General features: G+C 44.0%; 1 protein-coding gene across 3 annotated transcripts in view; it reads right to left on the reverse strand.

The window, feature by feature from the left end:
• atp8b1 (ATPase phospholipid transporting 8B1) overlaps positions 1–21,884 on the reverse strand; it is a 195,392-nt gene that overhangs the window by 14,665 nt on the left and 158,843 nt on the right. For all 3 annotated transcript variants that reach the window (XM_070867688.1, XM_070867697.1, XM_070867678.1), the window contains 6 exons: positions 19,879–19,991; positions 18,795–18,959; positions 14,279–14,390; positions 10,975–11,050; positions 7,068–7,188; positions 5,206–5,488 (listed from right to left, as the gene is read on the reverse strand). In XM_070867688.1, the coding sequence (XP_070723789.1) occupies positions 5,206–5,488; positions 7,068–7,188; positions 10,975–11,050; positions 14,279–14,390; positions 18,795–18,959; positions 19,879–19,991 (870 nt within the window). The remainder of the gene's footprint in view (positions 1–5,205; positions 5,489–7,067; positions 7,189–10,974; positions 11,051–14,278; positions 14,391–18,794; positions 18,960–19,878; positions 19,992–21,884) is intronic.

Consider the following 21,884-nt stretch of genomic DNA (forward strand, 5'->3'; position numbering starts at 1 on the left):
AACCTTGGATGGGGTAAGGGTAGAATTAGCGGGACTGGCACTTGAAGTAGCAACACTGGCTGGAGGAATGGGTGAGGTGAGGGCAGAAATTGCAGGATTGTCATTAGAGGCAGCAACATTGTCGGGACAGATAAGGGAGGGGATGTCAGAGGTAGTAGCAGCAATAAGGGGTCACCCAGGATGTCATTGCTGCCACTAACATTCTAACCCCCAGACCAAAGTCAGGGTTTGAACAACAGGCTGAAGAAGAGTCTGAAGAGGAACCCGGGCCTACCACAATGACGTCTGCAAGCTCTGTCCCTGTCACAACCCACCAATAATAAACAAGTCGTCAGAAAGAAAACAGAAAAAACCCTGGTCGGGGGGGGGGGGGGGGCAAGGAAGCAGATGTCTGCAACAATGGGTACGGGTCGGGTTAGAGGCAGCAACAGGGGCAGGAGTGGTGCACAGCGCTAAGGGGGAGGAAAGATGGATGGATTGTTTGTTTGTTTCTTCATTGAAAAGTTTGATACAAAATTTATTACAGTTAAAAGTTAAGTTAAGCTAAGTACAACTGTACTGTACAAATGTTTAATAAACATATAGGGCCCAAGTTTCCACACGATAAAAAACAGGCGCCCCTCCGAGCTGGGCGCTCGTTTCTCGCGCCTAAAAAGAAAATCGCGATTCTGGAGCGTTCTGCAGCTTCTTGTCTGCCTGGCGCGGCGCCCAGGGGGGCGGAGCCTACACTCACGCCGATTTTGTAAGTGGGAGGGGGCGGGTACTATTTAAATTAGTTTTTTTCCTGCCGGCAACGCTGCGCATGCGCGTCGGAGCGTTCGCGCATGCTCAGTGTGAAAAAAACATTGGCACTCGGCCATTTTTGTAGTTCTTTGTAGCTGTTTAATTTTTGAACATTTTTTTAATAAAAGCACATTAGCACTTGCAGCCTTCTCATTGTCTCCTCCCCCCCTCGGGAAAGAACGGGCGCCTCCTCTCCCCCCCCGGGAAGAACGGGCGTCTCCTCCCCACCCCCCGCGGGAAAGAATGGGCGCCTCCTCTCCCCCCTCCCCCCCCCCCGCGGGAAGAAGGGGCGCCTCCGCCACCCCTCCCACGGGAAAGAACGGGCGCCTCCTCCTCCCCCCCTGGCGGGAAGAAGGGGGGGCTCCTCCCCCCCCCGCAGGAAGAACGGGCGCCTCCTCCCCCCCCCCCCCCCCCGCAGGAAAGAACGGGCGCCTCCTCCTCCCCTCCCCCTCCCCCTCCCCCTCGCGCCTCAGGCTGACTGCAGCATTCTCTGTGCCTGAAGCACTTTCACACAGGTAGGAAGATGGTTTATTTAATCTTTTCTTTGCTTATAAATGTTTATTCAGGTTGGATTTATTTGTATAATATTTGTAGAAGTATAAATAAGGATTTATTGTAGAATTTAATGACTTCCCTTAACCTCCCCCCCTTCCCCCCCCACCTCGTTCTGGACGCCTAATTTGTAACCTGCGCCTGATTTTTTTAATGTGTAGAACAGGTTTTTTCAGTTCTACAAAAATCTTCACTTGCTCCATTCTAACTTAGTTTGGAGTATGTTTTCACTGTGGAAACTTTGAAATCAGGCATCAGTGGCCGGACACGCCCCCTTTTGAAGAAAAAATTCTGTTCCAAAGTGGAACTGTTCTACCTGACTAGAACTGCAGAAAATAAAATGAGGAGAATTGCGATTTCTAAGATAGTCCGTTCGCCACCAGTTGCTCCTAAAAATCAGGCGCAAATCATGTGGAAACTTGGGCCCTATATAGTTTTTACATTTAATCAGAATCCTGAACATAATTTTTTTTAAATCCAGGACTAGAAAATCTTTCTAGATTATGTCACGGATTCAACAGGCTAAATGGTCTCCTTCTGTGTTGCAACCAAACTGGCTAAAGGTCAGAAAACTATTTCATTAACTTGAAGCTACAAGCACTAATGTTACACCTTCATATAAAAATTCTAATAAAGGCATTAAAATATATAAAAGTTAATCTAGTGAATGTGTTTTTTTTTTAAAAACTACATATTTTATAATAAAGTTAAGTTTAAATGAAACAGGGCAGGTTCTATAAACGGTGATCCTTTTCCAAGTGCCTGGAGTTTGTTGTTCAGTCTGACCTGAAGGACCTTCAGCCAGGGATTGCAGCGGGCCGGGTCGGGTGCATGGAAAAGGCTCTTCTGGAAGTTTATTTTTGCCTGGGAGTTTGTTGTTCAGTCTAGCGTAGAGGACCTTCGGCCAGGGATTGCAGCGGGCTAGTGCCGATTTCATTAACTTAAGGTAGGCTTTTTAAAAAAACGGGCTCCAAGGTTTGTAACATAAATTTTTTTTTTTTTTTTTTTAAATCGGTGATGGGGAAAATGGCCTAAATGGCCAGAAACAGCACGGAATCACTTTGCAACATAGACCAGCGCCAAAATATCTGGCGCCAAAAACTCTGGTGATGATAGTCAGCGCCGGCACCAAAACATTGGAGAAAATTTAAACTGACCCATTACACCAAATAAAAATTTTAAAAAAAACGCTGGGTGCCAAAAAAACAGCGCCCAATGATGACAAAAATAGGGCCTTAGATTTTTAAAATTCAGTTGACAAAATATGATCCATGAGCATTCAGTACAGCTGAATAGCATGTCTTCATTCATACTGGTTTCATAAAAGGTGAAATTGGTCTTCGATTGTAGCGCAAATCGAGCACTAACAAATGGGCAGTTTGTTTTACACCTCGCCTGATTTTCTTTTGGATGGGATGTAAAATGGGCTTCTGACTGTCATCGCCCAATTTGGTGCTATTGCCGAAAACCAATTTCACTCCCATATTTTCTTTGAAGAATAGACCGTGGATCTTCTGGAGTTGTCTGAAATAGTACTACATGTGCAAAGACCTGAATCCGGAATTCCGAAAACCAAAATTGCCTGTAAACCGGACATTTCGTCGAACGGCAAGGAACGGAGAATCAGTGGGCAGCAAGATCTGAAATCCGGCAAAACCCGAAATCCGGCACGGATTCGGTCCCAAGGATTCCGGATTTCAGACGCAGTATCTGTACTGCCATCTATCAAAGACTGAAGTCCTGCAAAGACGATCCAGTATCTTCTGGCACTTTTATTAAAAAGGAAACTTAATCTATCCATGACCACCACCCTTAACTACCTACTTAGACTTTCCTCCTATGCTTTTCAACTTTGGAAGTGCTTTGCACTATAGCCCTTGACCAAGGTTTCTCAGTTTAAAAATAAAATTATTTTCTCCTGAAGTACTTGACAAATCATTAAAAAGTACCAATAATCACCATCATGCACTCGTGGAAAGCAACTGGAATATCATGTTTTTAAGAAGCAGTACCCATGCTTTTTCAAAACAGTTATAACAACTTATATTTATATTGTGCCTTTAACATAAAATGTCCCAAGACTCTTCACAGGAGTGTTACAAGGCAAAAAAAAATTTGACAGCCAGAAAAGAAGAAATTACAACAGATGACCAAAAGCTTGGTCAAAGAGGCCGGTTTTAAGGAGCATCTTGAAGGGGTAAAAGAGGTAGGTAGAGAGGCGGAGAAGCTTAGGGAGGGAGTTCCAGAGCTTAGGGCCTAGACAGCTGAAGGCACGATTACCGATGGTTGAGCGATTATAATCAAAGATGCTCAAGAGGGCAGAATTCGAGGAGCACAGATATCTTTGGGGTTGGGGGGGGGGGGGGGGCGGGTGGTTATGAGGCTGAAGGAGATGAGAGAGATCAGGAGGGGCGAGGCCATGGCGTGATTTGCAAACAAGGATGAGAATTTTGAAAAGGTATTGCTTAACTGGGAGCCAATGTAGGTCAGCAAGTACAGGAGTGATGGGTGAGCAGGACTTGATGCGAGTTAAGACACGGGCTGCCTGGTTTGTGGGAGGCCAACTAGGAATGCATTGGTGCAGTCAAGTCTAGAGGTAACAAAGGCATGGATGAGGGTTTCAGCAGCAGATGAGCTGAGGTAGGGGCAAAGACGGGCAATGTTACGAAGGTGGAAAGAGGCGGTTTTAGTTATGCTGCGGATGTGTGGCCGGAAGCTCATATGACACCTAGGTTGCGAACAGTGTGGTTCAGCCTCAGACAAATGCGAGGGAGAGGGATGGAGTCAGTGGCTAGGGAATGCAGTTTGTGGTGGGGACCCAAGATAATGGCTTCAATCTTCCCAATATTTAATTGGAGAACATTTCTGCTCATCCAGTACTAACAAGGAGTTCTGGAAAAGGTGGGCATGGATTTGGGAGGTGACAACACTTTAGAACTTGAGAGGAAAGGGATTTTGGAGATGGGCCGATAGTTTGCAAGGACAGAGGGGTTGAGGGTTGGATTTTGAGGAGAGGGATGAGGACGGCAGATTTGAAGGGAAGGGGAACAATACCGGAGGTGAGAGAACGGTTAATATAAAAGAAAGCATTAGATATTCTGTTCTAGATTGCACTCATGTTCCTCAAATAGATTTTGTAACAAACCTATTAAATGAATTGGTTTAAAATTGATTCAATGACATAAACGCTCCATGTTCTTTCTCCCCTTTCTAAAATTTCATTGAATGAGAGAGGTGGGCCCTATTTTTCTTGCTTTGTAGCATTACTAGGTTCGACTAGGAATATAGAAAATAGGAGCAGGAATAGGCCATTTGGCCCCTCGAGCCTGCTCCGCCATTTAATAAGATCATGGCTGATTTGATCTTGGGTTCAGCTCCACTTCCCTGCCTGTTTCCCATAACCCTTCACTCCCTTTTCTTTCAAAAATCTGTCTATCTCCACCTTAAATATATTCAATGACCCAGTCTCCACAGCTCTCTGGGGCAGAGAATTCCACAAATTTACGACCCTCAGAAGAAATTCCTTCACATCTCAGTTCTAAATGGGCGAACCCTTATTCTGAAACTATGCCCCCTAGTTCTAGATTCCACGAGTGGAAACATCCTCTCTGCATCCACCTTGTCAAGCCCGCTCAGTATCTTGTACGTTTCAATAAGATCCCCTCTCATTCTTCTAAATGCCAATGAGTATAGGCCCAATCTACTCAACCTTTCTTCATAAGTCAGCCCCCTCATCTCAGGAATCAACCTCGTGAACCTTCTCTGAAATACCTCCAATGCAAGTATATCACTTCTCAAATAAGGAGACCACAACATAAGGAAAACAGCTTTTTAAGAGATCATTACACTACCAGCCCTCACTGCACTTACTTTTAATCATGTTAACGTCATTAGCTCCATCTCCAATTGCCAGGGTAATGGCTTTCTTGTATTTTTTCACCAAGCTCACCACCATGGCTTTCTGTTTGGGGGTGACACGGCAGCAGACTACAGCAGTGCACTGGCAGGCTAAATCCACAAAGTCTTTCTGTCGCTTTTCTTTAGCTGCTTCATCTTTTTGATCCTTTTCCATTTGCTTTCTCTTTTCATCCTCTGTTCTTGGCCGCCTGAACCATTTCTTTTTCCTTCGTTTCTTTTCTCTGAGTATTTCATTCTGGAAAACAAGTGCATCATGGGAACATAGGAACAGGAGTAAGCCACCTAGCCCCTTGAGCCGGTTCTGCCATTCAAGGCGATCAAGGCTGATCGGTGATCTAACTCCATATACCTGCCGTTGTCCCATATCCCCCAATACCTTTGATTCACAAAAATTTATCTATCTCAAATTTCATATTAACAATTGACTGAGCATCAACTGCCATTGCAGAAGAGAGCTCCAAATTTCTATCACCCCTTACGTGGGAGAAATGTTTCTAACTTCACTCATGAAAGGTCTGGCTCTAATGTTCAGGCTATGTCCCCTAGTCCTAGACACCCCAAACAGCAGAAATAGTTTCTCTCTATCTACCCCATCAATTCCCCTTAATAACTTGAAAACGCTGATCAAATCATCCATTAACTGTTTAAATTCCAGGGAATACAACCAGAGTTTGTGAAATCTTTCCTCCTGAATTTAACACTCGAAGTCTGGGTATCATTCTGGTAAACCTACGCTGCACTCTCTCCAAGGACAATATATCCTTCCTAAGGTACAGTGCCCAGAACTGCTCACAGTACTTCAAGTGTGGTCTAACCAGGGTTTTATGTAACTGTAACATAATTTCTATTTCCTTGTATTCTAATCCTCGAGATATAAAACCCGTCAAAATGAATACAGTGACTAGAGACTATGAGAAAAGACAAGGATGTTTATGGTAAAACTTATAATATTCAAGGACAGCAGCTCACTATCTTTATTTATCTTTCTCTAACTTGCCTTGGCCTTTGACACAATTGATGATTCCAGCAAGTAGAGGACTGAGGAATAGAAATTGGATAGTAGGAAAGGAGCCATCTATGTATTTCCAGCAGGTGATAGGGCACCCTCAAAAATATTAATCTAGAGGAACTGGCATTTTATAATGTGGAAAAGGTGGTATTCTTCCACTGAATCTTCTATTGGAACAAAGACCACCCTTGCAATACAGGGCTGATGTGTGGAGGTCCGAGAGAGAGAGAGAGAGAGAGAGAGAGAGAGAGAGAGAGAGAGAGAGAGAGAGAGAGACACAGACAATCTTGCTCAAATTAGCTCGGGGGCCAAACCAGCCTCCCAGGATCAAGTCACCTCAGGGAATTAGGCTGGGTAAACTATCCAAGCGGGATCTAAGCACCAATGCTCTCCCCGCCTTCTCCATTTTTGTTCTAATTTAGTTGCTTCAGGGAAGAATGTGGTGTTTGAACAAAAGTTGGTATTTTATTGGAAAATGTGTCACACGTTTGACACGGCAACAGATTAGGTACAATTTTAACCCAATGTGCTGTGTGGGAAACGCATAGGATTGGGTAGAATGCTGGCTTTACACCTGCCAATATTACTCTCTATTGATTTCAATGCAGAGTAAAATTGGGTGGGGTGGAAAACCAGTGTTGCATCCACATTTAATCAATTTCCTGATGGGCAACTTAGGTTAATATTGCACCCTCCACTATGTCTGTTCGGCCTGGATATCAGCTCAGGTTTGCACTGCCCAGTTTACTTTTGTCGATTTTGTCTCGGTCCGAAAATATATAAAATATTAACATTTATTACATACCAGCCAGGACCCGGTGATTATGAATGCAGGTTTCTCGTCACTACGGAAAATATCGCTTCTGTAAGGGTTGGGCTCTCTCATCATTTTTGCTCTGTTGCTTTGCATGGTGTTTAGCATAACACTGAAACAGTAATTTAACAAGTCTTCAAAATCTCATTAAATATTACAATTCCGATATCTGTTAGGAACTTTTAAAAAAAAAATGTTTTGCACTGTATGGTGCTGAGTTAGCTGGAACATTGTTAGGGACACTATAATTGACTGAAGCAGAGAGGTGAAAGGTTGGAAATCAGCCACTGTTCTCAATCCAAATCACAATCTAATAACTCCCATTAGAAAATGCATGTTTGCAGATGATGGTGAGGCAGGATAAAGCACCATATAGTAGACCAGCCTTGCCATACTCAGCCCTGGCTTACACAAGATGATCGATCATATGGGTGAGGTACTGGAGGACTGGTGACACATGTGGAATCATACCCCAGGTATGAGTCTCAGCCTGTCAGAGAAATGGTGGAGAGTGGGAAGAAAGACTAAACTGCATTACCTGAAAATATTTCACTTAGTCATCTATAAACAATTCCCCCCTATTAAAATGCTAAAAAAAAAAAAGGGACAGGGTGCCTACTCATTGGATTCTTGCATTTAGGGAAGAGCAGTGTAAAATGAGTTAGTCTAGTCAATCTAATTCCTAACTGGCATGAGTCCGTAGCACAAAACTGCCTATAAATTTGTCAGCAAGAGGAAAGGTTCTAGAGAGAGGCAGGTAAGGAACTTGGCCAGTCTACCTAAAGAGATAAGCTTAGCAGATCCACAGCAAGCATTAGTATGAGTCGGTGATAGGACTGACTGAAGGAAACAACGTTACTTATCCCACTAACAGGGATAGTGCAGCGTAGTTTATTACAGGGAGGGATGAAATTAAGTTAAATTTGCTTTAACTATTTCTCTCGCACATTTGGACACTAAAATAAAGCAATTTAATTATTCACATCTTGGAAGTATGGAGTTGTGTACAATGGCACATGCAAGTTTATGATAATCAGTTCAGAAACAAAGGAAGTTCCATTGTTACAGCCTCAAGTCACACTATTGTATAACTAGATATTGACCGTACAGGTGAACCCCTGATCGCAAGGGTCACAAGGTCTACTTGCACACAAGACCAATTACGCTAAACCCAAGAAAATATTTACGGCAAACCCGAAATGTGCAATAATCATGTATATATCGCCATATTTCAATATGAACAAATAGAAAATAGCATAATTACAATAGAGAGGCCTATCCACAAAATTAGTGAAAACAGAAGGGTCAGACCACTTTAAAAAGCAACAGAAATATCTAAAAATGAATAAAATGCTTCATTGTTTTATAACTCAATGGCTTTAAATTTAGCCTGATAATTATTTGTTTGATCCAAACTGAATGATTTGGGTCTCCTCTTGCTGGGCAGTGATTTGGTTTGAGTTGGGTCTACTTTAGACAGGCAAAGACAGTCAATAATATTCTCTTTCAGGATACTGCTGCTGAGGTTGGTAGTTCTTTGCTGATTTTAAGGCTCAGCTACAATGTGAACAAACTTAAAAATCACCTAATCAGACAATAAACCTGGAGCCCTCACTTGATTTTCCCAAACTAGCTCCATTCCACAGGAAAACTGCAGATTGATAAACAGATTAGAGAGCTGTTATACAGGATACCTGTCACCAAACTGATGTAAATCTCCATCCAGTGGTTGAAATTACATACGATTTACAGATCAGTAGGCTTAGCCACAGATGCTGGACTGCTCATCTATCCTCCAAACAAAAATTATATTTCAATTTCCAAAGTAAAGCTGCATATCCTTGAGAAACCCGATTTGTAATGCACTCTGCATCGTAACTTGGGATGGAATAGAGCTGTTTTAACAGTTACACATGGAAGAGGCAGTCAGCAGATATCAAGTTGAAGTTAGGTAAAGATTTGTTTGTATCCCAAATATTTGGAATAAAAACAGAAAATGCTGGCAATACTCAACAGGTCGGGCAGCATCTGTGGACAGAGAAACAAGAGTTAAAGTTTCAGGTCGATGACTCTTCGCCAAAACTGGAAAAAGTTAGAGATGTAAGATGTAGAGTTTTTTAAGCAAGTGTCGAGGCAGGGAAAGGGGAGACGGGAAGAATAAAAGGGAAGGTCTGTGATAGGGTGAAAGGCAGAAGAGATTAAGAAACAAAAGGGATGATGTGCAAGGCAAAAGGAGATGATAATGGGGCAAGTTAGAAACAAAAGATGAGTCTAGATAGGGTGTAAATAAAGATGGCAGAATCAACAACAACTGCCGTGGAAGAGAGAAAAAAAAACAGTAAAAAAAATAGGGGCAGAGATTATGGTTTGAAATTGTTGAATTCGATGTTGAGTCCAGAAGGCTGTAAAGTGCCTAAACGAAAGATGTGGTAGATTGAGATTCTATTGGTTTCAATGCAACAAAGATAGGGAAATAATGTTTTCTATAACTTAATTACATAGGGCCCAAATTTCCCCACGAGTTGCACCGTTTTTTTTTGGTGCAACTTGATTTTTCTGGTGTATCTTTTTAGTTGCAAATATGACCATTTAATTTGCGCCAGTGTAAGTGAGTTAGGTTTTTTTTTGTTAGGTCAGTTTTTTTTTCCCAAGAGGGGGCGTTTCCAGCCACTTACACCATTTATCTCAATTTGGCCAGAAAAAAGTTGTACTAAACTAACTTATGGCAGCGTATGTGTCCACTTTTGTCCACACAGAAAGATCTTACTTACAGTAACAATTCAATAAAAAATAAAGAAGTGAAGTAAATAATTAAAGTAATAAAAGTACTGCATCAAATTCTACCTTAAACTGAACGGCGCAGGTAAGTAATGACCTGCACCCAAGCATTGCAAATAAAAGTTTAAATAACTTATTAAAAATAAAGAACTCAGGTAAACAACGGAATAACAAATAAAGAGTTATAGTAAATCCTACCTTGACTTGAACTTGGCCGGTAAAGGCAGTGGGCCGGCCTGTACAGAGGTCATTCGGCCTGGGAAAGGGGCGGCTGGCAAAGACGCATCGGAGGCTGAAGGGAGGGGGGAGGAGAGGCTGGGCATGCTCGGCCAGAACTGGGGGCGGGGGGAAAAGAGAGAGAGAGAGAGAGGGGGACGGAGAGAGAGAGAGAGAGACTGGCCTTCCGGGGGGGGCGACCAAACGCGGCACCTTAATGTGCAAACACCGGACCCGTCGCCACTGTGCATACACGACGCTGTCAGCACTGATTTAGGCACAGGGCTGTAGCTCCGTCCCCCACTGTTTAATCTGCGATGTACCAGGCCACTCCAGACTCTTCAGAACGGCCAAGGGGCCATTTTTTTCCGGTGCCGTTTCCAGCGCACAAAAACGGCGCATAAAGGGCAAGTACGCCAAAAAAAAAAACAGGTTGGCCAAAATTGGGCCCAGTGATACGAAGGTGCCAGCCCTTTGGCCTCTGAATCATAAGGTCGTGGGTTCAAGCCCCACTCCAGACCATTGAGCAAATAATCTAGGCTAACAATTCAGTGTGACACTGATGGAATGCTTCGCTGTTGGAGATGTCATGCGACATAATGAGACATTAAACCAAAGCCCCATCTGCTTTCTAAGGCGGACGGATGGCACAATATCATGGCTAACATTATCACTCAACTAACAGTTATTTTTTTTTTTTAAGAGCAGATCTTATGGTCATTTATCTCATTGCTGTTAGTGGGACCTTGCTGTGAGCAAATTGGTTTCTGTTTTTCCTACATTACAACAGTGATTACACTTCACAAGTACTTCATTTGCTGTAAAGCACTTTGGGGATCCTGAGGTCATGAAAGGTGCTACATAAATGCAAGTCTTTTTTCTATTAACTTAAAAAAATACTCACCTAACTGCCTCTCCATCATAAATGGTCATTTCATGAGTTAGTAATTGACAGGAAAAACCAATGTTTTCAGCAGTTTCTGGTTGAAGCAGAAAAAAAAATCAACTTTTATTAGGTCACAAATTTATATAAATAAACATTAGAACAATGTTTTTTTAAAACTCAAGGTGAAGAATGCAACTACTCCAAAATGGAACATCTACTTTTGTTACTTTCAAGCAATTCATATACAAGAGTAATGCAGTTTAGAGGAAGAGTAACCATTCCTCAGTACTGCCCTCAAAAGGTACATTTAAAAAAATCCCAACTTTAGATAAGCAGACCAGCCTCATATTATACTACTGCAAATATATTAGCTGGCCTTTTCCCCTTTCCGAGCAAGATTCACAACTGCACATCAAATTATGGGCAATTGTATACTAGAGCCCAACAGAAGCCAGCAGATAAAAAGGAGACTTTGATCCTTTCAGTCAGGGTTGAATTCAATCCAAGGTCCAGAAGTGAAAGCAACACTAATCCCACTGCATAATTCCCAGAAATAGGCAAGAAGTTCACGGCTTGATGGACCAGTTAGTGTAATTCATAACCCTTTACAATGTTTTTTACAAATCATGAAGGCCATTCTCCAACCTCAGTTCACCCATCCATAACTCTAAAGACTGCCCCTTCAGTTCCGAATAATTGCAGCTTCTAATAGTTCTTAACTGATTCCATGATTTTGCCTCCACTTCTCTATCTGGGAATTCATTCCATGTGCTGATCACGGTGAAGAACCTCCCAAATTTACTTTAAACTAATTTGAGTTAATTGTCCCTTCTCAATTTCATTTGAAGTAATTTTCTCATTTTATTTTTCCATATGGTTTACAATAAGGTCACTTCTTAGATTCCTGCTTTCATTTATTGATTGCTATTCTGCATTGCGTGCAGAGCTGAAATACTCTTGCAGAGAGCCTTCATGGCTTGATGGGCTGAATGGCCTCCTTCTGTGCTGTAACCATTCTATGGGCTGGATTTTCAGTCTTCTGCCGCCCTTGTTAGCACCCCGGAGGGATGGAAATGTTGGCAGGAATGGTTTCCAGGCAGGCAGTCAGCTTGTAGCACCTCGTCGGGAAATAAGTGGTCGGTTTTGTGGGGACGCTGAGCAGCACCACCCGGGAGCGTTGTGGGACCGCCTGGAAAACCAAGGGGGTCAGAACTGTCTCGGCGGCGGTGAGTGAAATAATGAATGAGGTAAGAGTGATTGTTTTGTTTATTTTTAATTTTATTTTTGCAATTTATCCTAATGTGGGGTGGTCAAGGTATTGGGAATGTTTTGTGCCGATTTTTTTTTTCTTCAAGCAAGCTTCTCTTAGGGCGCGCCAAGGCTAGCTCTTTAGCTCGGGATTTTCAGTTGGTCAGCCGGCCTAGCGCCCTAAAAGAAGTGTGCAACCCCTCCCTTAGCACTCGACTCCACACTCAGGGCCCAGCTGATGAATTTTGTGGCTGAGGATGCAAACCATTTTCCCAGCGCAAACTTTACCGCCCCACCACCATTACCGCCCCGAAATTACCAGAACTGAAAATCCAGCCCACAGATTCTACTATTCTGTGTACATATGTTGAGCAGAGTCTACTAAAACTCCTGGGTCCTTTTCATTTTTGTTCTTGGCTAATAATATTGTACAATATTTTCCTGGTTTAATGATTTGGTATTCAAAGGGCAAACAACAAAGAGGAGGGAGGAAATTAAAACAATTATCACTAGAGAAAAAGTACTAGGCAAACTAATGGGACTAAAAGCCGACACATCCCCTGGACCTGATGGCTTGCATCCTAGGGTATTAAAAAAAGTGGCTGCAGAGATAGTGGATGCATTGGTTGTAATCTTTCAAAATTTCCTAGATTCTGGAAAAGTCCCAGCAGATTGGAAAAATGCAAATGTAACGCCCCTATTTAAGAAAGGAGGGAGACAGAAGCAGGAACCTATAAGGTCAGTTGTCCTAACATCTGTCATTGGGGAAAATGCTGGAATCCATTATTAAGGAAATAGTAGGACATTTAGAAAATCATAAAACCATGTTGATTCTGCTTGATGGTATGAAAGGGAAATCGCGCTGGTCAAATTTATTAGAATTCTTTGAGGATGTAACAAGCAGGGTGGTTAAAGGGGAACCAGTAGATGTAGTGTATTTGGATTTCCAAAAGGCATTCAATAAGGTGTCACACAAGATAAGGGCTCATGATGTTGGGGATAATATATCAGCATGGATAGATGATTGGCTCACAGAAAACAGTGTCGGGATAAATGGGTCATTTTCAGTTTAGCAAGCTGTAATTAGTGGAGTGTCACAGGGATCAGTGCTGGGGCCTGAACTATTTACATTAATGATTTGGATGAAGTGACCGAGTATATTGTAGCCAAATTTGTTGACGATACAAAGATAGGTAGGAAAGCAAGTTATGAGGAGGACAGAGAGTCTGCAAAGGGATATACATAGGTTAAGTGAGTGGACAAAATTTTGACAGTTGGAGTATAATGTGGTAGGAAGAATAGAAAAGCAAAATATTATTTAAATGGAGAGACACAACAGAATGCTGTGGTACAGAGGGAGTTGGGGGTCCTTGTACATGAAACACAAAAAGTTAGCATGCAAGTAATTAGGAAGGCAAATGGAATATTGGCTTTTATTGCAAGGGGAATGGGCTATAAAAGTAGGGATGTCCTGCTACCACACCTAGAGTACCGCGAAGAGTTTTGGTCTCCTTATTTAAGGAGGGATATACTTGCATTGGAGGCAGTTCAGAGAAGGTTCAATAGGTTGATTCCTGGATGAAGGGATTGCCCGGTGAGGAAAGGTTTGAGCAGGTTGGGCCTATGCTCATTGGAGTTTAGATGAATGAAAGGTGATCTTATTGAAACATATAAAATTCTGAGGGGGCTTGACAGTGTAGATGCTGAAAAGTTGCTTCCCCTCATTGGGGAATCTAGAATGAGGGGGTATAATTTCAGAATCAGGGTCGCCCATTTAAGATGGAGATGAGAGGAATTTTTTCTGAGGGTTGTGAATCTTTGGAATTCTCTACCCCAGGGGGCCCTGGAGGCGGTCATTGAATATATTCAAGGTTGAGATAGACAGATTCTTCAACTATAGGGGAGTCAAGGATTATGGAGAACAGGCAGGAAAGTGAAGTTGAGACCAAGATCAGATCAGCCATGATCTTACTGAATGGTTGAGAAGGCTCGAGGGCCTACTTTTGTTTCTATTTCTTATGTTCATATCAATTTAAATTATCACCATAAAAATACAATTGCGATGAATAGTTACCTTTTTTGTCCCCTGTTAGCACCCAGATTTTAATATCTCCTCTTTTAAGGGTTTCAATGGTCTCAGGAACACCATCCTGAAGTTTATCCTCTATTGCTGTTGCTCCAAGAAGCTGGAATAGATTGCAAGTATGAATGCCATGTTGGAAAAGTAGTAAACAAAAAGATAACGGCCCTGAAATTACACCACAGGATACTGGTATACAAATGCACATAGACATATTGGTCCCGAAATTCCAGTCGGAGGCTTCTTTCGGACGATTGCCTCCAACCTGAGAATTTTTATGAAAGTACCTGGTGGTCCCGGATAAGCGTGGGATTCCAGTGGGGAGGCCTTCTCTTCCCGCGTTGCGAAGCGCGCTCCAGGTTCGGATGCAGAAAGTGCAGTCACGTGTGACTGCTCAGCCAATCAGGTACAGCATTCCACTGCTTTCTCATTAATTGCAATGAGAACTCCGTATCTACGAGTTCTCATTGCTATTAAGTAAAAACAAACACACTAAACACCATAATAAAAAATAAAAAAACACCTCTCATAATTAAAATGAATTGAAATTAAAGTTAATAAAAGTCTTAGAAAAAAAAATTCCAATTTTCAAAAAAAAGTTTTGAAAATTATGGTTTAAAATCAACTTCTCATAGTGGGCAAGGTTTTTAAACAATAACATTTTTTTTTTTTTTTTTTAATTTGATTGTGTGATGTTTGTGTGTGTTTTAAAACTCTTATGCCTGTAAAAGTAGGCTATGCACCTGCTTTTATCAAGCGCAAGAATTTTCAGGACATTTGCTGTGTAAGAGATGGGTAAATACCACAATCCTGCCCTTGCAAATGTCCTCGGCTCCCAAGATGTGGAGGATCTGTCAAGCTGGAGCTTGACAGATCGGAAAAAACAGTTTTCAGCACATGCGCATTGTGCAATGAAAACCGGCTTTTGCAATGCCTTCCCGGGTCTGTACACACTCCGTACGCACCTGGGGAGGCCGGAATTTCTGTGCCATAATTACATAGAAACAGGCCATTCGGCCGAACTGGTCCTTGCTGGTGTTTATGCTTCAGACGAACCTCCTCCTTTACTACTTCATCTAACCTGATCACCATACCCTCCTAGTCCTTTCTCCCTCATGCACTTATTTATAGAAAAGCAGAGTATTTTTTAAAGTGGTGAGAGGCTGGGAAATGTTGGTGTCCAGCAGGATCTGGTTGTCCTTGCACACGAATCACTGAGTGAATATGCAGGTATAGCAAGCAATTAGAAAAGCAAAATAAAAGATATCCTCATGCAATTTAATAGGACCCTGGTGAGACCACACCTGGAATATTGTGTGCAGTTTGTCTCCTTACCCAAGGAAGATCATCATCACCACCTGTGCCATCAATGCTCGCGTCTGCGCAGAGGCCGAACTCCAAGCCATCGTCAACATCTTCACTGAGGCGTATACTTGCCATAGAGGGAGTGCAACAAAGGTTCACTGGACCGATCCCTGTGATGAGGGGTTGGGGGGGGGGGGGGGGGGGGAAGGGGATTGTCGTATGGAGAAAGATTGAGGCCAAAATTCAGGTCTGCCCAAAATAGGGCGCACCTACTGCTTTTTGGCCACCATTACCGCCGCAATGGTTGCAGCGGCCATTCGATTGAAATTCAGTGATTTTTAAAAAAGCCAGCCAGCGATATTATCCGTCAGGAATCGGCACTTTGCAGCGGTGTGGGTGGGGAGTGTGGAGCCGAGTTTCACCTTCTGGTGATTTGGTGTTAGCAAGCCAGCTGGTTGCTGATCACCTTAAAAGGTCAGGGTTTGCAGCTAGGCCCCGAGGAGGGAAGGCCTTTCAGTGAAGGCCATGGCTGCAGCACCTGTAACAAGGAGGGCAACCCGTTTCTCAGATGCCGAGCTTAAGACACTCATGCAGGCTGTGGAGGGAAGGAGGCAAGTCCTATACCCCGATGCAGGCAGACCGACTGGGAAGTGTTCATAAATGCGTGGAGAGAGATTTCAGGGACCTCCATTCATGATCGGACCGCCACCGAATGTTGAAAAAGGATGACTGACATAATTCGTCTGATGAAAGTGAGTACCTGTTCCAACTTTCATGTCACAGTTACAATTACATGTCAGGGACACACACTTGTGCACTCATTTCTGATGCTTCATGACACCGCTTCTCAGCAACCATTTTTTGTTTTGCAAGCCAAGGTTGCGCACAACCGAATGGAGCAAAGGAGGACTGGTGGTGGCAAGGCCGAGTTTCAGATCCTTACACTTTTGGAAGAGGGTCCAGGCGCTAATGGGCAGACATGTTGCCTTCCCTGTAGCCTCCAGTACTGCCGATCCCACTGTGGGCAGCATGGGCAAGTGAAGGCCCTCTTTCAATTCTATCTCTCCCTGAAAGCACCAATGCCTACTGTGCCGTTCCTTCGGAAAGTGGGAAAGTTGCAGCCTCCATGTGTCAATTCCCTACCTTTCCTTCACAGCAGCCCTTGTGCCATTTATGCTTGCAGATGAGAGGCCGAGTGAGAGCCAAGGTGAGGATCCTAGCTGGTGCAATTGGGAGGGCAATGCAGGATAACAGCTTTGAAGGCAGTGGCAGCTGACGCCAGGGAGAGGATGAAGTAGAGACTGAGAGACGAAGCCTGGAGGACAGCAAAGAGGGCAATGACAGCCATGTTCATAAACATCTCAGGATGGGTTTGTGGCACCCTCAATGAGATTTATGTGCAGTCAATGGCACCCTGCACCCTGGGGAACCCCGCAATCCGCACAAATCCGGTCTGCCGCTCCACTTGCTTCTCCCTGATCATCAAGAAAGAAATGTATTGCAGTCTTCTCCTGTAGAGAGCGTCTGTGACTTGACGGATGGAGCATTGGGCGGAGAACTGAAAGATGTTAGATATGTCTGCAGTCGCAGACTGGAACGAACCAGTTACATAAAAGTTGAGTGCAATGGTTAGTTTGGTTTCAACGCTTAGAGCTGTCCTCAGTCTTGTCTGACGCTGCAGATCTGGGCACAGGAGATTGCAGATCCCCGAGGATGTCCCTCCTGAATCGGACCCTTCACAGACATTACTCATCGGTTAGCTCCATGAAAGAAAACTGATGGCGGTAGACCCTTGGACAGTAGGGCCTTCTTCCCCCAACTCTATGCTGGGCCCCTCCTATGGCAGCTGGCTCATTGCCTTCTCCCTCATCCTCTTGACCTCTGCAGGCTGTTGCTGGCAAGCATCTGCCTCATCGCCCACTATCTGGTGCGGGGCAGGGGCTGGGGGGGGGGGGCGCGGGTCAGTGTACCTGACCCTCTTCCTCATGCCAGTGGGGGGAGCGGGCAGAAGTGAGCACCGCTGCAAAAACACCCCAAGGACAATTTCACTGGCAGCGGCCATTGGGCTGGAAGTTGGCGGCCATTTTCCAGCGGTAAGAGGCCTTTTTAAAGAGGCTGAATTTCAGCCCCATTGAGTAAACTAGGCCTATATTCTCCAGAGTTTAGAAGAATAGGTGATTTCATTGAAAAACACAAAATTCTGAGGGGGCTCAACAGGATAGATGCAGGGAGGATGTTTCCCCTGGCTAGGGAGTCTGGAACCAGGGGTCACAGTCTCAGAATAAGGGGTCTGCCATTTAGGACGGAGATGAGAAGAAATTTCTTCACTCAGAAGGTGATCCAGGGATATAGGGATAGTGAAGTTGAGGTAGAAAAAATAAGACTTGGATTTATATAGCGCCTTTCACGACCACCGCACGTCTCAAAGCACTTTACAGCCAAATGAAGTAGGAGTGTAGTCAGTGTTGCAATGTAGGAAACCTGGCAACCAATTTGCACACAAGCAAGATCCCACAATAAAAAAGGACAAGTGGCTTGAAAGCAAGTATAAAAAAAATAAAAGGAGGAAATTGAGTTTCAAAGGATGACAAGTAGAACTTTTCCCCCCCCCCCTTCCTCCAGTTACTCTTTCACCCATCATTTCCCGAATGTACAGATTCACAGAGATACAGTTTTACAAGTGCTGACAGCACACCATAACCACCGAGGTTCTGCCTACTGACGTCATGAATGAGGAATGAACCCACAACCTACAGTGCTCATCCTCGACATTAAAGGAGGACATGTTCTACACAACAATATTTTTGATCCTGTGCATCAGAACTCCAATTAGGGCTGCCTGATTTACACCATTAATGGGGCCAATATGATCAGAAAATCCAGGCCAACATATCAACTGCCATAATAATTTTAAACAAACATCTCTAAAGCTGGAAACAGACCAACAAAAGTGATCAAGAAGGATTAGGTTAATTCAGTAAAACATTCTCCCTCCAGTTTATTTTAACTAAGGATTTTGAATACCAAATACTTCAAGATGAGCACGAGAACAAAGTTTGAAAATAAAGTGTTTGAGGCAGTAAACTGGACTCCTATGATATTATGAAGCATAGCAGGCAGAGACACAACAGTCAGTTTGAACCACAGACCAAAGGCTGTTTAATGAACAAAAGAATGATCTTTTAAAAAAAAAATCTATACATACCAACAAATTATTTTCGATTTCTTCATAGACTCTATCAAGTGCTTCATCACGGTTGCTGGTGGAAACGCTGGCAGCTTTAAATTTTTTATCCCACTCTGCAAACTCAGCTTCACCAATATCCTTGTATGATAGACACAAAGTCCTGAGTGTCTCATTTGCAAATTCCTGTGGAACAGAGGTAACTCTTCACTTTCTGTCAGTATTGCTTTATTTTAAGCTCCAATGCTCCTTCAAATGGAAGAGAAGGGCAGGAAAATTCATAGTGATACATTAATTGTAGAAGCTCCATGAGCCGAAAGGAGTCAGGTTGTCCCTTGCCCAGGACCAATAACTCTGGTAGCAAGACTAATTGGCAGCTTTAGCCCAGTACCAACTCACCCTACCCAAACTACAGAGGCACATATGCAAGGAAGCTTGTTCGAGACAGCAGGTCACCCGTTTCAATTTCCTTCGCTCCTGAAGGCAGTTGCTCATGCTGAGATACAGTTCATGTGCGTCAACACCATTTGTGTGTGAATAATTCAAGGGAGGGGTGGGAAGAAAGGGCAAAGTGATCACTGGCAAACCAGATACATTCCCCACCCCAGTGGAGGGCTGGCCAGACCCCACCTCATGCTGTTCAGAAATAGCTTCAGTTCTGTCGGAGCTCAGGTGAGAATGCCGACTGGAAGTGTCTGAAAGGAGATAATGAATCCTCTATGGACCAATCTTCTTCCAGGCAACAGCTTCAATAGCTGTTAATTATCCCTTGGGGGAGGTAATCAATATTCCAAAACCAGCAGCACCAGCATGTGACAACAAGATGGATTTCAAACCACTGAACTCACAAACCAAAAGCAATGCTGCAAAATACATTATATCCAAATCCTTTCCATGCAAAAAATAATCAAAAATCCTGAACCACAACAAAAAACAACTATCTTTTCTAAAAATATCAGGTAGCCTTGGAACTTCAACCTTTGAACAGGAAAAAAATCAGGGCTGTATTAATTCAGGATCAAATCACTCCTTCATTCGTGGAATAGACTAGAAATACATGCAACAAAAAGAAAATATTTGCAACAAACTTAAGTCTCTCCCTCACCTTTAAAGTTTCTTCAGTGGACTCGTTATTGGGGCTGTTGGGATGCAACCTCTCATATATCACAGTATCAGCACCTTTACAGTAGAGTTTGATATTGCCCTCTGGATCTCTCACTGCAAACACAAAAATAATGGCAACAATTTATAATTCTCTTAAGCAAAACAAAAATGTCACAACAAAACATTGTCATAATGCAGTTATTCAATTGATTGGCCGACTTTTCAACATGAACAGGCATACTTATGCTTCCTCTTGAAACAGGTGTTAGATATCCGATTTTTGCTTGTCTCTCCATCTGCAAGTATTTAAAGTCTTGTGTATAGAACTCACTTGGAAAACCTCACATTTGCTTCCTGTAACACTTTCCACATGACTCTTTGTTGATAACACTCCTCGTTATAAAAATGCACATCCTCCAAATTGTAATGAGCAACAACGGCAGATCTACTGGTAGAATGTTACAATTCTGGCATATGGGGCCCAAGTTTCCACATGATTCGCGCCTGATTTTTAGGAGCAACTGGTGGAGAACGGACTATTTTAGAAATCGCAATTCTCCACATTTTTTTTTCTGCAGTTCTAGTCAGGCAGAACAGTTCTAGTTTAGAACAGAATTTTTTCTTCAAAAGGGGGCGTGTCCGGCCACTGACGCCCGATTTGAAAATTTCCACAGTGAAAATGTACTCCAAACTAAAGTAGAATGGAGCCAGTGAAGATTTTTGTAGAACTGAAAAAACCTGTTCTACACATTAAAAAATCAGGCGCAGGTTACAAATTAGGCGTCCAGAACGAGGTGGGGGGGAGAGGGAACTCATTAAATTCGACAATAAATCCTTATTTATACTTCTACAAATATTATACAAATAAATTCAACCTGAATAAACATTTATAAGCCAAGAAAAAGATTAAATAAACCATCTTCCTACCTGTGTGAAAGTGCTTCAGCCAGGGAGAATTCTGCAGCCGTTCGTGCCACTGAGCGGGAGAGAGGGAGAGGGAGAGAGAGAGAGAGAGAGAGAGAGAGAGAGAGAGAGAGAGAGCGAGAGCGAGAGCGAGAGCGAGCGAGAGAGAGAGAGAGAGAGAGAGAGCGCGAGAGAGGGGGGAAGGGAGAGAGAGAGAGGGGGGAAGGGAGAGAGAGAGAGGGGGGAAGGGAGAGAGAGAGAGGGGGGAAGGGAGAGAGAGAGAGGGGGGAAGGGAGAGAGAGAGAGGGGGGGAAGGGGGAGAGAGAGAGGGGGGAAGGGAGAGAGAGAGGGGGGAAGGGAGAGAGAGAGGGGGGAAGGGAGAGAGAGAGGGGGGAAGGGAGAGAGAGAGGGGGGAAGGGAGAGAGAGGGGGGAAGGGAGAGAGAGGGGGGAAGGGAGAGAGAGAGGGGGGAAGGGAGAGAGAGAGGGGGGAAGGGAGAGAGAGAGGGGGGAAGGGAGAGAGAGAGGGGGAAGGGAGAGAGAGAGGGGGAAGGGAGAGAGAGAGAGAGAGGGGGGAAGGGAGAGAGAGAGAGAGGGGGGAAGGGAGAGAGAGAGAGAGGGGGGAAGGGAGAGAGAGAGAGAGGGGGGAAGGGAGAGAGAGAGAGAGGGGGGAAGGGAGAGAGAGAGAGAGGGGGGAAGGGAGAGAGAGAGAGAGGGGGGAAGGGAGAGAGAGAGAGAGGGGGGAAGGGAGAGAGAGAGAGAGGGGGGAAGGGAGAGAGAGAGAGAGAGAGGGGGGAAGGGAGAGAGAGAGAGAGGGGGAAGGGAGAGAGAGAGAGGGGTGGAAGGGAGAGAGAGAGAGAGGGTGGAAGGGAGAGAGAGAGAGAGGGTGGAAGGGAGAGAGAGAGAGAGGGGGGGAAGGGAGAGAGAGAGAGAGGGGGGGAAGGGAGAGAGAGAGAGAGGGGGGAAGGGAGAGAGAGAGAGAGGGGGGAAGGGAGAGAGAGAGAGGGGGGAAGGGAGAGAGAGAGAGGGGGGAAGGGAGAGAGAGAGAGAGGGGGGAAGGGAGAGAGAGAGAGAGGGGGGAAGGGAGAGAGAGAGAGAGTGGGGGG

This window comes from Pristiophorus japonicus, chromosome 2 (assembly GCF_044704955.1).
Source record: "Pristiophorus japonicus isolate sPriJap1 chromosome 2, sPriJap1.hap1, whole genome shotgun sequence".
In the NCBI taxonomy this organism is placed as follows: domain Eukaryota; kingdom Metazoa; phylum Chordata; class Chondrichthyes; family Pristiophoridae; genus Pristiophorus; species Pristiophorus japonicus.